Source organism: Parasteatoda tepidariorum, chromosome 3 (genome assembly GCF_982258835.1).
Source record: "Parasteatoda tepidariorum strain Cologne lab strain chromosome 3, Ptep-v5.0, whole genome shotgun sequence".
NCBI lineage: Eukaryota > Metazoa > Arthropoda > Arachnida > Araneae > Theridiidae > Parasteatoda > Parasteatoda tepidariorum.
Genome location: NC_141757.1, coordinates 60,085,288 through 60,101,931, shown reverse-complemented (window position 1 = coordinate 60,101,931; position 16,644 = coordinate 60,085,288). Strand labels below are relative to the sequence as shown.

At 33.9% G+C, this 16,644-nt stretch overlaps 1 protein-coding gene across 1 annotated transcript; it reads right to left on the bottom strand.

Moving 5' to 3' along the window:
* Nucleotides 1-2,030: 2,030 nt before the first annotated feature.
* LOC147813830 (serpin B6-like) lies at nucleotides 2,031-15,293 on the bottom strand. The gene is made up of 4 exons (XM_087159397.1): nucleotides 15,210-15,293; nucleotides 9,370-9,640; nucleotides 7,111-7,547; nucleotides 2,031-2,648 (listed from the first exon to the last, which is right to left on the bottom strand). The coding sequence occupies exons 1-4, from the start codon at nucleotides 15,230-15,232 to the stop codon at nucleotides 2,102-2,104; spliced, it is 1,278 nt and encodes a 425-aa protein (XP_087015523.1). The 5' UTR covers nucleotides 15,233-15,293; the 3' UTR covers nucleotides 2,031-2,101.
* Nucleotides 15,294-16,644: the final 1,351 nt, after the last annotated feature.

Genomic DNA, 16,644 nt, shown 5'->3' with positions numbered 1-16,644 from the left:
CAAAGTTTCTACAAAGTTATAATAATTTTCGCATTTCATACTTGTGAAAGTATGAAAGATGATAATTATTATAAAATGTGCCTAATCATTGCAAAAAATGACTGTAGGACTTTCATTACTCTTTCTATAGAATACCTAGACAATAAGTAAAATATTAATCAATTCATATTTTGCCTGTATGCCATTAATCATTTTATAAAATACTCAATCAGAGTATGAAATATTAAGGATTTCGTACTTATCCGGACAACTTTAGGCATTCTACACCGAAGAGCCATTACATTATGACCACCCTTCATCTATAACAATGGGCTCGCCTAGGTTTTCATGGTTTCTCGCCCAGGAACAATGTTTTAATGGGGCACATTAGGACCCATAATCCTCATAGAACAATCCCTGACGTCTGTAAGCTACTTGAATATAGTTACAGACCAGGTTCCCCCATTCATGGCAACAGTTTTTCCTGGGGGGGGGATGGTGTTTACCAACAGGCTAATGCACCATGTCATAAGGGTCGAATCGTCATGGATTGGTTCGAGGAACATTCCAGTGACTTACCTCCAAATTCAGTTTCTTGGCCTTCCAAATCACTTGACCTTAATCCAATAGAGCATTTGTAGTCCTACTTGGAGAACCAAATTCGTGCTGCCACGCTACCCCCTCGCAATGTGAGGGAATTGCAGGACCAGCTGGTGAGTGCTTGATACCAGATACCTCAGACTACCTATCAGCACCTTGTGGAATCAATGCCACGGCCGTTGCTAGCAGTTTTGAGGTCCTATGGTGGTCCTACAAGTTATTAGCAAGGTGGTCATAATGTAATGGCTCTTCGGTGTATATAAGGATTAGACATGAGCCGTTTTGGGTCAGGGCATAGAGCACTCGCCTTCCAATGAGGTGCTCCAGGTTCGAATCCGAATCCCAGGATGGCTGATCGATACGAATTCCGCATCCGGCTCGCACTAACCACAATGACGCAAGTATCCTCAATAGTGGAAGGATCATGGGTTTCTTTAAGTATTTTTTTTACTTTCTTTAAGCATTCCTTAAGTATTTCTTGAGAAATATAAAAAACGCATTGGTATAAAAGTGTTTCCTTTATTTTGTCTACCCCCTGTATAAAATTTTACTTAAAGTATACATAGTTTTACCTAAAAAGTATTATTTAACTAGAGTTTTGGAAATAATAACCATATAGTAGTATATTTAAGGGACAACCATCTGCACCTTTTAGTATTGTGACCTTGCCCTTCTTTATTCTTAAACGCTGTGGAAAGTGAATCTACTGTTTCATGTTCGGTAGTGTTCTGGAAAAAGTATTTAAAATTGGAATACAAACTAGATCAAAGTAGTTAAAAAAACATTTTCGTAACTTCTGATTCAGAGAGTTAATGATTTATGTTAAAAGTTATTGATATTTTTAAAGACTTCATTTCTGTTGCTTAATTATGGTAATCTAAAAAAACATATTAAGACTGCTAAAGCCACTCACACGCCTTAAGTTAAAAAAAATATTATAATTTATATTTTAATTTTTTGTTGAAAATGCCTTAAGCACTTATTAATTGATTTATTTGTCGATAATACATGTTGGTTAATGTGATTGAAAAAATATATGTTACCTATCTAAACTATTATTTCAAAAAAAATGAACAGAAGGAACACTATACCGCCATGTGCCGTACAATTCAAAATCAACGTCAAGTGCTTTACGATTGATTGCAATAAACGTGGCTTGACAACTATTTTCCTTATATTGCTAATGCTATCTATGAATGCTGAAATAGAATTTCAAAAAAATTAATGAAACAAAATTTATTTATGAAAAAAAAAATTGCAGTATTTAGCTTAGCATACAAAGATGCCAAATATATAAAAATCTTTATCATTAATTTTCTGTCTCTTATGTTGATTTTTCAATTGCACGGCTGTTTCTTTTAAGTTTGTTTTAATATTTTCCTCGCTTTATCTCTTTTTTTTTAAATTAAAGATACACTATGGTAAGTTGTCAAAGAAAAAATACAGCGGTTCTCATAACTTTATTACTTCATTCACACTTTAGTAGGTGCCATAAAGTTAGATATTTTGTTTTATTTAAATTTTAAAATCTATTTACATGACCTGCAAACAATATGATATGTGTATCATCGTCGACAATTTGGAACATAAACGGATGATTAGCTTTAAAAACAGTCGGTTCACCGGGTGCTGCAGCTCCTGGATGCACAGAAATACTAGTTGCAGCAGCAGCCTGACAACCAAACTCATCGACACTTATAGTTGACTTGTGTATAACTTCGCTGAGATAGATGTTACTATCGACATTTGCCATGCCAGAAAAATCTGCTTTGCTAACATCAAAAGCTTCTGCTGCACCAAGACTTTTAATACTTTCTGATATTTCTTGGGAAAAGTCGACTTTAAACTTTGGCAATGACACATTTACTTGTAGACCTCCAAGTTTCTTTTGAATCTTCATGACTGTTTGCACATTAAGTTTTTTTTGCAAAGATTGCAAACCATTGCCGTTGAGCGGTAGTATGAAAAGCATGCTAATTGCCTTTCCGTCAAACGGTATTTTCAGAAATTGTGCATCGTCAGTGGATGTATACAGGAAATAGCTCGTGCGATGCATGAATTCCACGGTTCTAAAATACAAACATTACATATTATTAAACAGTTAATACTTTGATATCATAAATAAGCATCTAAGTAAAAAAATATTCTCAGAACCATTCATTTTAATGATATTGACGAAATTAACTAAGTTTCTTCATTCATTAGGGATTTTTCACACTTTTACGTTAGTTTCCGAACGTAAGATTGAAGCAACTGCGCATGTTTGCGTTCATTTCTGATGCTACGTTTCTTTACGTTATGTTGGCATGATTTACGCTACAAAGCTACAAGCACACTGTTTATAGCTTTTAAATGTTTTCTATTTAAGCCTACCTTCGAACTAAAAACAAAGACATGGAATGCGAATTAGAAGAAATGTATTGATGAAATTTAGAAATGAATCGTGTGATCTTACGACTATTGGTTCATTCAATAAAGAAAAAATTATTTTATTAGTTTTTGTTTAACATTATGGTTGTCCAATTGCACTAGTTCCAAAAAATCTAGATATATTTTTGCTATTTCAAAGCTATAAGTTATATTTACTTTAACTATGCAATCTAGTTAAAAGAAGTTAAATAATCAAAAGAAGTTCAATAATATTTTTTTTAAAAGCTGTTTTCTTTATCTCTAAATTCTTCAAAATCCATAATCAATAAAATTTTCTGCTCATAATCATAGTTTTACGCAGAGCAAAGCATCTTGAATAGTATGCCACAGCTTTAAAGAAATAGTCTACGGTCGTTGTAAATGCTTGTTTCAATTTTGTGGTCAAGGTTAAACTGATATTCCACTACGTTAGCGTTTTTAACTTGCAGATTTCTACGAAATCTCTTATTTATCACTTACATAAGTTTGATATTGTTTCACGGGCGCATAATCACTTGAAATCTTACGTACGAGAGCGTATGGAAGCTAACGTAAATTTGTGAAATCTCCCTATTGTCGTCCCGCAGTGGACTGATCGTTAAGACACGGTTCCCAGCAGATCACCGAAGTCAAGCATCACTGGCTACGGTCAGTGTGCGGGTGGGTGACCACTTGGATCAGTCTGCGTAGGACCGAATGTGTGCGGTATTGGTCCTCGTTAAACTTTGCTACCGTAAAGTGCTCGACTTCGCGCGCAGGTCGTCGGGCTACCGAAGCGGGGGTGCCATCCCTTCCTCAGAGGATCAAAATTGTGATGGCATGTCTTCAGATCATCCTCCGGGATGTTTCCCAGACCATCGCCAATAGCCCATTGTGCAGCTCTAGTGCGACGTAAATTAACAACAACAACAGCCACAGCTTTAAAGAAATAGTAAACAGCCATTGTAAATGCTTGTTTCAATTTTGTGGTCCAGGTTAAACTGTCATTCCACTACGTTAGCGTTTTTAGCTTACATATTTCTGCGAAATCTCTCATTTATCACTTACGTAAGTTTGATATTTTTTCACGGGCGCATGTGCAATCACTTAAAATCTTAAGTACGAGAGCGTATGGCAGCTAACGTAAATATGGTCCCGCAGTGGACTGATCGTTAAGACACGGTTCCCAGCAGATCACCGAAGTCAAGCATCACTGGCTGCGGTCAGTGTGCGGGTGGGTGACCACTTGGATCAGTCTGCGTAGGGACCGAGGGTGTGCGGTATTGGTCCTCGTTAAACTGTGCTACCGTAAAGTGCTCGACTTCGCGTGCAGGTCGTTGGGCTACCGAAGCAGGGGTGCCATCCCCTCTGCTGAGGATCAAAATTGTGATGGCATGTCTTCGGATCATCCTCAGGGATGTTTCCCAGACCGTCGCCAATAGCCCATTGTGCAGCTCTAGTGCGACGTAAATGAACTACAACAACAACTAACGTAAATATGTGAAATCTCCCTATTGTCACTCTTTTTTTGTAACTTTACTAAATCACTGTATTTTTGGTGTATTAGCGAAGTTTTAGTTTGAATTCGATGTTGATTCCATCTCTCTAAAATTTATGTTAAATTTATGTTAAACAACGTTGAAGGCACACTGTGTTTCTTCAAGTTAACAAGTTAACACCAAATCGGGTTTTCATAGAGGATTTCAGGGGCTTATGAAATCTCTTAACATCGAAAATGCAAACATTTTACACCATGATTGCTCACCTTTACGCCATACGTTAATTATTTTGGCTTCTAAAAACTCTAATGTTGAAACGTTTTGATTTCGTCTGTAATTACTCGTAATCGATAACAATTTTGCGAGTGTTTGTGGTTGACTTCAATGCTGCTTTCTATTTACAGAAGCTTAAGTTCGCCATTAAGCCAACCGGCATGTGTAGGGGTTAGGGAACTGCCCTTGCATCAGAAAGGTTCTGGGTTCGAATCCCGGGCAAGGCATGGATGTTCTTTCCTTCTCAGTACTATCTGTTCTTACTGTAGGAGCGAACGTTGGCCCACCTAATATAGTGCCCCTGAAAGAGAGGTCAGCAAATCTGCCCTTCAGGTGCCTGTATGATCTAGGTCATTATCCAAGTGGGCATTGGAAAAAGAAAAAAAGTTCGCCATTGAAAAGATGTTTGTACGTTTTTAGTTGTGCCATAATCACATTTATATTTTAATTTTTAACAATCTGTAAATTGTATTAAATAATTTTATAATGTATTATTGTGATCATCTTCTCGACTGTTAAGCCTAGTTCGCATTCGTTATGATATTTTCTCTATGTTTGCTTTACAAACTTATTTTATTTCAAGAATTTGTGTTTGCATGCAACCTAATTTACTGATTCTTACTTTTTATTGTCTCGCAAAAATAACTTTCTTGCGAATCGTACTGCAACTATAAATGTTAATGTTACTGAGTAACAAGAATGTTGGCTGCTACTATACACTAAGTAGTGTAAAAAAGCATTCTAGATGTTTCACTACACTAGTAGCTATCATTAGTTCAGTAGTGCTTCTCTAGCTTGGAAGTAGCAAGTTCAAATCCCGCCGTATGTATCTTCGTGCTATCCTTCTCTTTATTGTACTATCTGTCTTTCTTCTTGACTAATAACTTATAAGCGGACACATAAGTTAAAAGACTTAGCCGTTCTTGTGTAATTGCGCACACAAGCCTTCATGTATGGTCCCGAAGTGGACTAATCGTTAAAATACGGTTCCCAGCAGATCACCGAAGTCAAACATCACTGGCTACGGTCAGTGTGCGGGTGGGTGACCACTTGGATCAGCCTGCTTAGGGACCGAGGGTGTGCGGTATTGGTCCTCGTTAAACTGTTCTACCGTAAACTGCTCGACTTCGCGTGTAGGTCGTCGGGCTACCAAAGCGGGGGTGCCATCCCCTCTGCAGAGGATCAAAATTTAGATGGCATGTCTTCGGATCATCCTCAGGGATGTTTCCCAGACCGACGCCAATAGCCCATTGTGCAGCTCTAGTGCGACGTAAATGAACAACAACAACAACACTCGCCTTTACACCCTACGTAAATTATTTTGGCTTCTGAAAACTCTAATGTTTAAATGTTTTGATTTCGTCTGTAATTGCTCGTAATCGATAACGAGTTTGCCAGTGTTTGTGGTTGACTTCAATGTTGCTTTCCATTTACAGCCATTAAAAAGATGTTTGTACGTTCTTAGTTTTGCAATAATCACATTTACATTTTAATTTCAATTTTTAACCCTCTGTAAATTGTGTTAAATAATTTTATAATGTATTATTGTGATATTATTTTAGTTTTAATTATTATTTTAATATTATTTTAATTTTAATTATTATTTCAATATTATATTATAATGCATCTCGAATGTTAAGTCTAGTTCGAATTCGTTATAATATTTCCTCTATGTTTGCTTTACAAACTTATTTTAAGAATTTGTGTATGAATGCAATCTAGTTTACTGTTTCTTACTTTTTATTGTCTCGCAAAAATAACTTTCTTATGAATCTTACTGTAATTATAAATGTTAGTGTTACTGAGTAACAGGAATTTTGGCTGCTACTATACACTAAATAGTGTAACAAAACATTCCAGATGTTTCACTACACCAGGAGCTATCATTAGTTCAGTAGTGTTGCTCTAGCTTGGAAGTAGCAAGTTCAAATCTCGCCGTATGTATCTTCGTGATATCCTTCTCTGTGTTGTACTATCTGTCTTTCTACTTGACTAATAACTTATAAGCTGACACATAAGTTAAAAGACTTAGCCGTTCTTGTGTAATTGCACACACAAGCCTTCATGTATGCATACCAGTAAATAAGTAAATAAGCAAAGTTACATACGTTGAGATTCGAGACTGCTACCTCCGCACTCTACAACGTTAGGCGGAACGACAATACCACTCGATCACAGAGGCTAGTAATATCAGATTAATAACTTTACATTACTTTCTAATATTACTTCTTAGTTGGTTCCCTTCTTATGCCTGAATAGTAGTATGACGAAAAGAAATGCTCACTCTAACCGGAAATATCGTGATTAAATCATAACTATTGCATTTATTTATTTTTTTCAACTTATTAAGCAAAATGCCAAGCTGACTTACGCAGTGTCGCTTTCTAAGCCGTCGTTAAGGAACTTATCTTCTGCCGTGTCCTTGGGATCAAACGGAACGTACCAGTTAGCTTGAAAATATACCGCATTTAACAGAAGCATGACTAATTGAGGATTGATGTTATTCATATCAATCAGCTGTTCGATTTTTCCATCTGTGCTTTCAGCAACCCAGTTATTGACATCCGTTACAATCTTTGCTTTGTCGTGAAAGTCGACTTGCATGATGGAAGTTTGAAGATGGGTTTCGACGATGTATTTGTAAGTATCTTTTAAATTGAGTTTTTCTTTTGTTAATATTTTATTTGCGACATGCAATGTATATCCATCTTCTGTTGGCCGCACTGATTTTAAGAGTTTTTTTAAAGAGGGTAGGACCAGAGAATCTTCTATTGTAGCTGTATCATAACCAAGCGTAGACCGCAGTCCCTAAAATGCAAAGGAAAGCCTTTTTAATGGATGTTATATTCATAGTATTTAATTCCAGAGATCACTAACCATATACTAAGAGAAATTTCTTCAAAAATAAATTTGTTTTGGACTTTAAAATTAGGGTAATTTTAGAATTTATAAAATTTTGTTTTCAAATAAGTTAATTGCACCTCAAATTTTGATTGCGTCTTTCACAAAATAAAAATAATCATATCTAAAATAATAAATTTTTCTTTATTTTATGACAAACAGATTGTACCTCAAAACGTCTAAAAAAAGTCTTCTTTGTTAAAAATAAAAAATAATTGTTATTTAAAGTAGTTACGAATTAAAATGTTTTTCTATTTCTCTGGACAAGTGTTTGCTTTTCTGACAAAAAGTGTTTTTCTGACAAAACGATTGTACTTTAAAATCTGAAAAAATGATTTTTTAACGCATCCAGTTTCGGGTCAATCCAAAGTAACTAACAAATCAGCTCTTCTTCAGTAAGAACTCACCATAAAATGAACTCACTATCCTCTATTTACGCTTCTATTTTCATATTTTATAATCTGGCAAACATATTACGAAACTATTTTAAATCATTTTTAAAGATTCCGGTAAATGTTAGTACATTTAAATTCTCTACTCGCTTTATATATTACATTCTGTGTTTTATTCTGCATTTTCTTGAATTTTTTTTAACATGTTTTATTTTGCAATTTTTTTTCATTATGTTTTATTTTCGTTTAAATTTTTTTGGGGGTGCTCATCACACTATTGTATTGATACATTTTTCTTTGACTATATCAATATAATATTAGAAAGCACTCTTTTTTGCGGGTATCGTAAGAGCTGATGAAGAGATCATATATCTTTTCCTTATTTTGTTTTTCAGCTTTTTATTTTTGTTTTTCAGCTTTTTATTTTTGTTTTTCAGCTTTTTATTTTTGTTTTAAATTTTAAATATTTTATTAACAATTTTTTTTTCTTTTAAGAAATATATGCTTTTTTTCCATGTCTTCATCTATTCTTCCATATCTTTTTCCTTCCACTAATGCGGCATAGATGGGGTTTGAACAAAAACTAAATCATTGTTTTCAAGTTCATCATTGAGGAGTATTATTTTTTTGTCAAATATGAGTTAAGATTTTGTTTCTATAAATTTTTTCTCCATAAAATTGTCTATAAATTTAAAACAATTAGAACTTACGTATTTTGGTAATACCCATAGTTTAGATTCGTAAGCTTTTTTTATTTTTTGACATAACACTGCGATGCTTTTGAATTTTGAAAATGCGACTGATCTCTTGAAGCTTACAGAGATTACATATGCAATGAGCCACACAATAAAAGGACCACTCTAAATAACTTTTGATCTAATGATCGATCTCAATGGTCAATATTAATGGTTTGAGGATGCATCCTCAAACTTTGAAAAAAAATCATATTTTTAAAATTCTCTAGAACTATTCGACCGATTTCGATCAAATCTCGTAGTTTGCCATTTAAAAAGGCACTCTTCAAAATGATGGTACGTTTTTTGCGTCTGCTTTCGTAACTAAATATCGTCTACACTAGTTAATTAGCCGACTTGAAGTCACCCTCTCAAACTATTAAAATTGAGTCCTAAAATGTGAAGAACCAATCATTAGATAAAATCATTTGATTTTTTTTTTAATTTTGCGCACTGTACACAAGATACAATAATGATCATTATAATAATTGATATTTTCTAATGTTAACTGTACAAAAGTGTCTCGTTAATAAACTTTGCTCTAAATAAATAAAAAAAGCAAATTGAATATTTAAAATATTACACCGAATTCAATACACATACCTCCGACGTACTTCCTCTGGCTCCATGATAGACTGTTCCTAATGCCAATCCCAAACTAAGGGGACAAAAGCATAGGCTTTCATCACTTCCTTCACTCAATCTTTTATAAAGTTTCAAAGCAAATTCGTTATTAGCAAGCACTATTTTCTTCAGGGAGGATTTAAGAAAAGTAGGACATTCTTTCCCCATGATGAAGACTGAATATATTGAAATTACTACCAGGAAATAGCCGGTGAATTTATTGATCAAACCAAGCATTTTCGAAGATAATCTAAAAAAAGTATAATTAAATTTTATTTTATATTATAAATTATTGTTTAAATAAATTTGCCACAATCAAAACAAGCCGCAATGGAGCCTTTTTGAAGTAAAAAAGTTCTCTTATGTGATTGAAAGAAATTATACTAGCTAACAATCGTCCAACCCCGGTCGGTTTGCGAAGCAAGCAAACTTGCTATAAAGTTAGATCAGTTTATCTTGCTATTAAGTTAGATCAGTTAGATCAGTTTGAATTTTGCATAATTGGAAAGTAAATTGCAGAAGCTGCTTGAAAAGTAAAATAATTGCAAGATTTTTTTTTCCTTCTCATAAGTGAACATCGTAAAACTGCATGTTTCATCATTGGAACCTGCATTCTTCTTCGTAAATTTTCATTAACATATGTTTCAAATAAAATTTATTCACTAAATAATACATATACCATCCGGTTTTATTACCATTATTCCTGCTTTTGTTTATTTCTGTTACTCAATATATTTTAATAGAGAGCCCATATTTTACCGCAGTGCCATTTTCTACTCAAAAGTACAAAAATACGATGGCTTGCCGAAATTAATTATTTGTTAGCATTATTATTAAAAATGGATTGAAGTTAAAAAAAAACATGTAGCTTAGATAATAATACTGATTTCAAATTCTACAATTTTCAGTCAAAAAATTTCTATAGTTTTTAATTGAGATCATATCACAATCTCGTATGTTTTAAAAACGTATCTTGCCACTTCAATTAGAATTCTTGGGGGGGGGGGAATTTTTTATGACCGCCGTTGAGCAGCCAACCCGATTTTCGGGTTTACGACTACTAATGCTCAACTCCGTAGCCTTGTAATTTTGAACCCAATCCCGAAGACAGGAAAACTACTGGATCAGTTCCCCCAGAGGTATTGATTTGTTATGAGAACATAGAGGACGTTGTGACCCGGCAGATTTAACGTGCATCAGTCACTATTTACTGCACGGATACAATTGCAAGAATATTTTTAGTATTTCTTATGGTTTAAGATTTTTATGCCTTTTTTTAAAAGTTTTGAATTGCACCCGAAATTTTTTTCAAGTAAAAAAATAATTAAATAGATAATAGTTTCAGTATATAAATAGCGTTTTTTTATTTTTTAAGCGTTTTTTTTCTTTTTGGTAAATGTATTTTTCTTACGGAGTTTCTTAAAGAATTTTCTAGATATCTTCGTAGTATTTCGTTTTAATTTTCAAATTAAGTAGGACTTAGCGTCCTTCCGAACATTTTCAATCCTGTAAGGAATTTGAAGATTTCGTTAACTACTTCTAAAATTGAAGTAAACAGTGGACAATACTTACATTTAGTGATAGCAAAACAGGAAAAACTGGAAAATTGCTGCAGACTGAGAAACCCTCGCCGTTCCCACTTACCGACGATGTAAGTTTTAGAATATGTATTAATACACTAAATGCTGCTGTTAGATTTTCCGGATTCTTAAATTTTGTCTTGTTAAAATTTTTACATTTGCTTCACTTTTAATTGATTTATCTAGATCATCATAAAAATATTCTTTTTTGAAACGTTACTTTAAGTCGCTAAGACAGTTTCTCACAATTAAGCTAATAACTCTTGAAATGAATGTTAGAAACTCAACTAAACATAAGAAATAATAGAGATGTCCAAGATAGAGGCTTAACTATATCACTGATTGGGAAAAATCAATCATCGTTTCCACCATTTCTATCGGATGATTCATATCCCATCCCAATGGAAACTTATTCCCAGGGCACCTGTACCTATCAATGATCAATCTATAACTGATTGATCATTGATAGATATTGCCAGTGGGCAGATAAGTGAAGTGCCGTCAGTTTAGACTTAACTATATAGTGGGGAAAATGTCCTTGCTGTTGCCATCACCGACCACTCTAGTTTTGGATCTCTCAGAGTCAGGTTGTATTATAACCACGCTCTGAACGTCTTCATATCAGCGATATGACGGGGAGGTATGCGGTGAACTGAAAGGCTCGACGACTGATGAAACCTGCTTAGAGTAAACCAGGAATTGTACTAAAATGTATGATAGGGGCCGATATAGCCTAATTGGTAGGGCACTGGGCCCATGTCCAAGAGGTTCGATCTCCACTGGCCAAAGACTCCCCGTGTAGTGTATGGTGACTGATGCATGTTACTTCTACCGAGTCACAAAGTCCTCCATGCTCCCATGACAAATCTTACCTCTGGGCGTACTGATCCAAAAGTTTCCTTGTCTTCTGGATTGATTCAAAATTACAAGACTATAGAGTTGAACATTAGCAGTCGTAAACCCAAAAATTGGGTCGGCTGTTCAACGACAGTTATAAAGAAAATGTATGATTCCAAAGAGGTTATTTGATGACGAGATTGAATTCTACGAAAAACTCATTAGAGAGAATAATTCAACATCCAGTGGCAATGAGTTTTTTCTCAAAACCTTTATAGAAGGAAGGAAAGAGTGAGGTCACTGTCTTAGAAACAACCATGCCTGTTGAGACTAAAAGGTCGCCTACACCGATAATCCAGAGGAAGTCAGTGACTGCACTGATCTCCGATCAACAGAAAAAGAAAAATTGGAAAAAGGATCGTGTCAACACGGCGCCGCAAAATGATTCAGAGACAGATGGCCAAGACCACCCGCCTAGAGAAAAAGACAGTTCCCGCACACCAGACGGAAACCACAACCCTAGAACCGATGGAGTAAGCAGACGCACCTGAAGCCGAAGCGACGGAGGAGACTCCGGATACCAACTACACTCCAGATAGTATCCAACAACCCACCTGCAGGATCTTGAAAATCCTCATCCGTTAATAGGATAGACTTCAGAATCCCGGATTTGGGAGAAAATTCTCACCAACAACGGTTTCACACCGCTGAAAATCATCCAGCTAAGGAAGAGATCCGGCCAGGAGTTTAGGCTCCTCCCCTTCTTCCTGTTTATCCTATCAAGCAACAACTCCCATCTACGAATCTACAATATTTCTCAGATTATTGATATTCCAGTTAAGATTTAACGCTTCAAAGGAGGCCGATACCAGATACAGTGCTATCGTTGCCAGAAATTTGGGCGTACACAAAGATCCTTGTGCAGCAGAGCTTACGCTCACAAAGTACGCGAGAAGAAATCACTGGTACGAATGTATGAAATGTCTAGATATACCACCAACTTGCATTAACTGCCAAGCATGCACCCAGCATGGTTACAGTGAACGCCCAAAAATAAAATGACAACAAAAGAACCCATAACACATGAATACTGTCAACTCAACCACCAGACTACTACATATATTTAAAGAAATGCAGGAATTACTTCTGAACGAGGAGTTTGTTAAACTTCTCCAATCCCTATTTCCCGGATCCAGAAAGCTATAGAAAAGGGAGATACTCCAATCATGTTGTCATCACCACAAGACAAGCACAAGTTGGGGCGTTTTTTTCATCATCATTGCCATTAGTCACAGTCACCCAAGGGCTAACAGAACAGAAGAAAGAGTGAGATTCCCACTATAGCGAACAGGTACTCTGTTACCCTTTGTCTCGTCTGGTCCAGAGCTGTTGCCTGCAGTTGGAACTAGTGCATCGGTTCTTAGCATCAACATGTCATGCTGATGACAACAATTAGCGTTTATGATTTAAAACAAAGTTTTTTTATGAGAATTAATAATACCTGTGTTTCCTGCGAAAGTATCAACGAATCTTCACCATTTTTTGTAAACTTACAAATAAATACATGGTTTTAAGACTACTCATATAAAAAATTGTACAAAACAAATTGTTTGCATATTTAGCACAGTGTATTAAATGCAGGATGTCTACTAAATGATTAACTATTTTTGAACATAAATAAGAAAAACATGGTTTGAGGTTTAAAAAAATGCACTGCTTACTGCATTGTTATTAGAAATAAATTTTAAAAAATGCATAGTATTAAAAATAGCTTCCAAATTTCACCACTGGGAGGATCTGGTGGCTAAAAAACTAAACAGGCTCTGGTTAGTAAAAAAAATTTCTTTGAAGCAATAATATGCTATAGTTTCAACAAAATCTGCACATACGTGGGACAATGTCTTACTCGAAATGGACTAGCGTGCATTATAAACGTAAAGTTTTATGTTCGTAAAAGTTTGGGGGAGTTTATTGGTACACCTCGTCTTTCAAGTGTACCCACAGAACGAAATCACAAGTATTCAAATCCGGTAAAAAGGGAAGAAAGCAACGATTGGTTGAATACAAGTAGACTGTCTGTATTCTTACAGCAGGTTGCCGCCAGCGCCACCTAATATTAAAATTTTGAACTATTTCCATCACTATGTATTTTTCAATTTATTTCTTTTCTCTTAACAAAGCAGAAAAATGAGCATTTTCATCTCGAACCATGTTTTTTTTATTATTATTAATATTATTATTATTTACGTTCAAAATGGGTCAGTCATTTAGTGGCTACCCTGTATGAGTGATAAATGAAATGTGTTAACTTAATAATACCGTAATTTAAAAGCATCATTGAGCTAGAGTATTAGTTCTCATGTATTTTAATTAGCACATATATTAGTGTCATTTTATTACTTAGCGTATAATTTACATAAAGTATGCCTATAAATACTATAATATCACAAACGCATCAGTTTCTGTCGCTTACAGTATGCCTGCCATTAAAACAAAGCGTCTTCTGTGTGATTGCTTGAAAACATAATTTTGATACATGATTTTGTACCCTTAAAATTTCCCATACAATAATCTCATTTTGTAAACAGCTGCTAAACATCCATCGCTTAGTGACGTGGCGTGCTCAACTTCAATTTCTTATTCATATTTTCTCGGTGCCTTTTTGTAGAATTAATCTTAATATTACGTGTTAGTAGTACAAAGAATAAGGAAGTAAACAAAACATTTTTAACAAAATAAAACCAAGGCAAAAATATTTTTAAGACGAATTGGGTCCATTATGAACCCCGCACAAAAACAAAGCACTAAATTTCGGAAATACTTTTCCGGCTATAATAATACTTCTTGAAAAATAGTTTTCAGGAACTATAAACAGTAGAAGTCAGTCCACTTCGCTGTGATAAACTTAAAGTAATGTGAACAAAATGGATACACATATAGAATGTAAAATTACTTCAATTTCTAAATTTGTCATTTAATTTTACCAAAACCATTAGAATTATTAGAGTAGACAAAGTCTGCTACTTTTTTTTAAAAAAAAAATGCATTTAAAATGTTAATTAAGATAAAAATTGTAGGAGTTAATGAAAAACACTTCTACAAGAAAATGCTATCGAATGAAAAACACTTCTACAAGAAAATGCTATCGAAAATTTTGTAAGTCTCATTCCATCAGATGTGCGATAATGATTATGTTCTGATTTTTTGGCATCTGAGGTAATATTTCAAATAAGTAAAGTTGATATTATGTAAAGTTGTATGTATGTAAAGTTGATATTAAAACTATTTTAATTCAGACTCATATAACTGAGATAAGTAATTCCTCTTCTTCAATTAACAATTCGGATATTTATCTCTTAATTTGATATCTCAAAAGACTAACAAAGTAAATTTATTACATACCCTTTAGTTCTACGTACAAACATATATCAGAATATATTCGAACCTCCAACCTAGGAAAATTTCCGCTAAGAAAGGATTTACTATTCTTTTTCTTAACTTTTAAGAGATTTCACAACAATCAAGAAATTAAAAAACAATAGAAGATAATTAAAATGCAATTAAGAAACAATAGAAAATAAAATTACTATCCCGTCCAGGAATTTCAACATTTCCTAAGTTTGTTTTCAGACTAGTATGCAATAGAAAATTAAGAAATAAAACTAATTTTTTTTCAACCGATTTGTTTTATTTTAAATGTAAATGAACAATTGTTAGGTTAACAGGAAAAAAAATTTAAAATAATATTTCGCGTAATATTATAAGCTAAAGTTGAGAATTGAGTGAAAGACTTGCTGATTGTTTTCATTTTTCTTAATTTTTATTACTATCTCCTTGTAAATCCTTATTTTTATGTTTAAAAAAACTAGTAAATTTGAATGATTTGTTTATTATAATGAAAATCTCCGTAAATAAAGATATTTTTGCGCGTTTTAAAAAGAATGTTCTAAAAAAGCCGGGTGAACCCAAAAGCCAGATTACCAGATGAAACAGAGGAGTATAAAAGCAACTATTGTAAATACTAAATCCCATTGGGCAATAAAACTGGTTTTGTTTCTCCTTCAGAACTTCTCACTAGCTATTCGGAAAATTCGATAGCCCTCTCTGTTCAACGATGTTGAATATTTTTATTCTCCTTCACATTTAATATATGTAAATATCTAATGCTATCGTTTTTTATCACTTAACGATGCATTTTTACATATTCCTGTTTTTTCCCCTCTACCAAGTTTTTCCTGTTATGTACACTATATAATTTCGTTGTTCATTCCCAACGTAACACTCAGCTAATTTTAGGGATTTTTTTTTCCCACGCGTAAGTCCGTTTCTAAGTAATCGTGGAGAAAAATCAATTATCGATGGGGGAAATAGCATAATTTTATCAAAATCTTTTCAATTGGGTGGCAAGGAGATAAATTCTTTGCTGAAAGTTTCACTAAGCAAAGGATTGTTCGAATTTCTCCTGAACATCTCAGATTATTCTCTCTCTGCTCAAGGTCATCTTTCGTCTTATCTTAGTGCATGAGTGTGTATTTTCATTTGTAACATTTTCATAATTTTAATTTTGTTTATCAGAAAATACTTATTATTTAAAGATTCTGCAAAAATTTCAGAAAAAAGAAAATTTATTTCTCCCAAACAACTTAAATTTCAACGGTATTCAAATTATATTTTTACTTATAAATTTCTTAATAAGATTGACTACTAAATTATAGAGAGAAGGGAGAATTGAGGAGTTTTTTACTCTCAAACTCATTTTAAATCTTCCAGTGCTCTTACCTAAGAAAATTGTTCTCTTAGGAATGTCTTTTTTTTTCCTCTAAAGTTTTAATATTTT

Bases quoted from the DNA above. Each gene is read 5' to 3' on its own strand.
- LOC147813830 (XM_087159397.1), bottom strand. From the start codon at position 15,232: ATGTTTGTACGTAGAACTAAAGG. The intron at 9,641-15,209 runs GTATGTAATAAA...TACTTTTTTTAG, and splicing joins TTTGTACGTAGAACTAAAGG to ATTATCTTCGAAAATGCTTG. The intron at 7,548-9,369 runs GTATGTGTATTG...TTTGCATTTTAG, and splicing joins CCAGAGGAAGTACGTCGGAG to GGACTGCGGTCTACGCTTGG.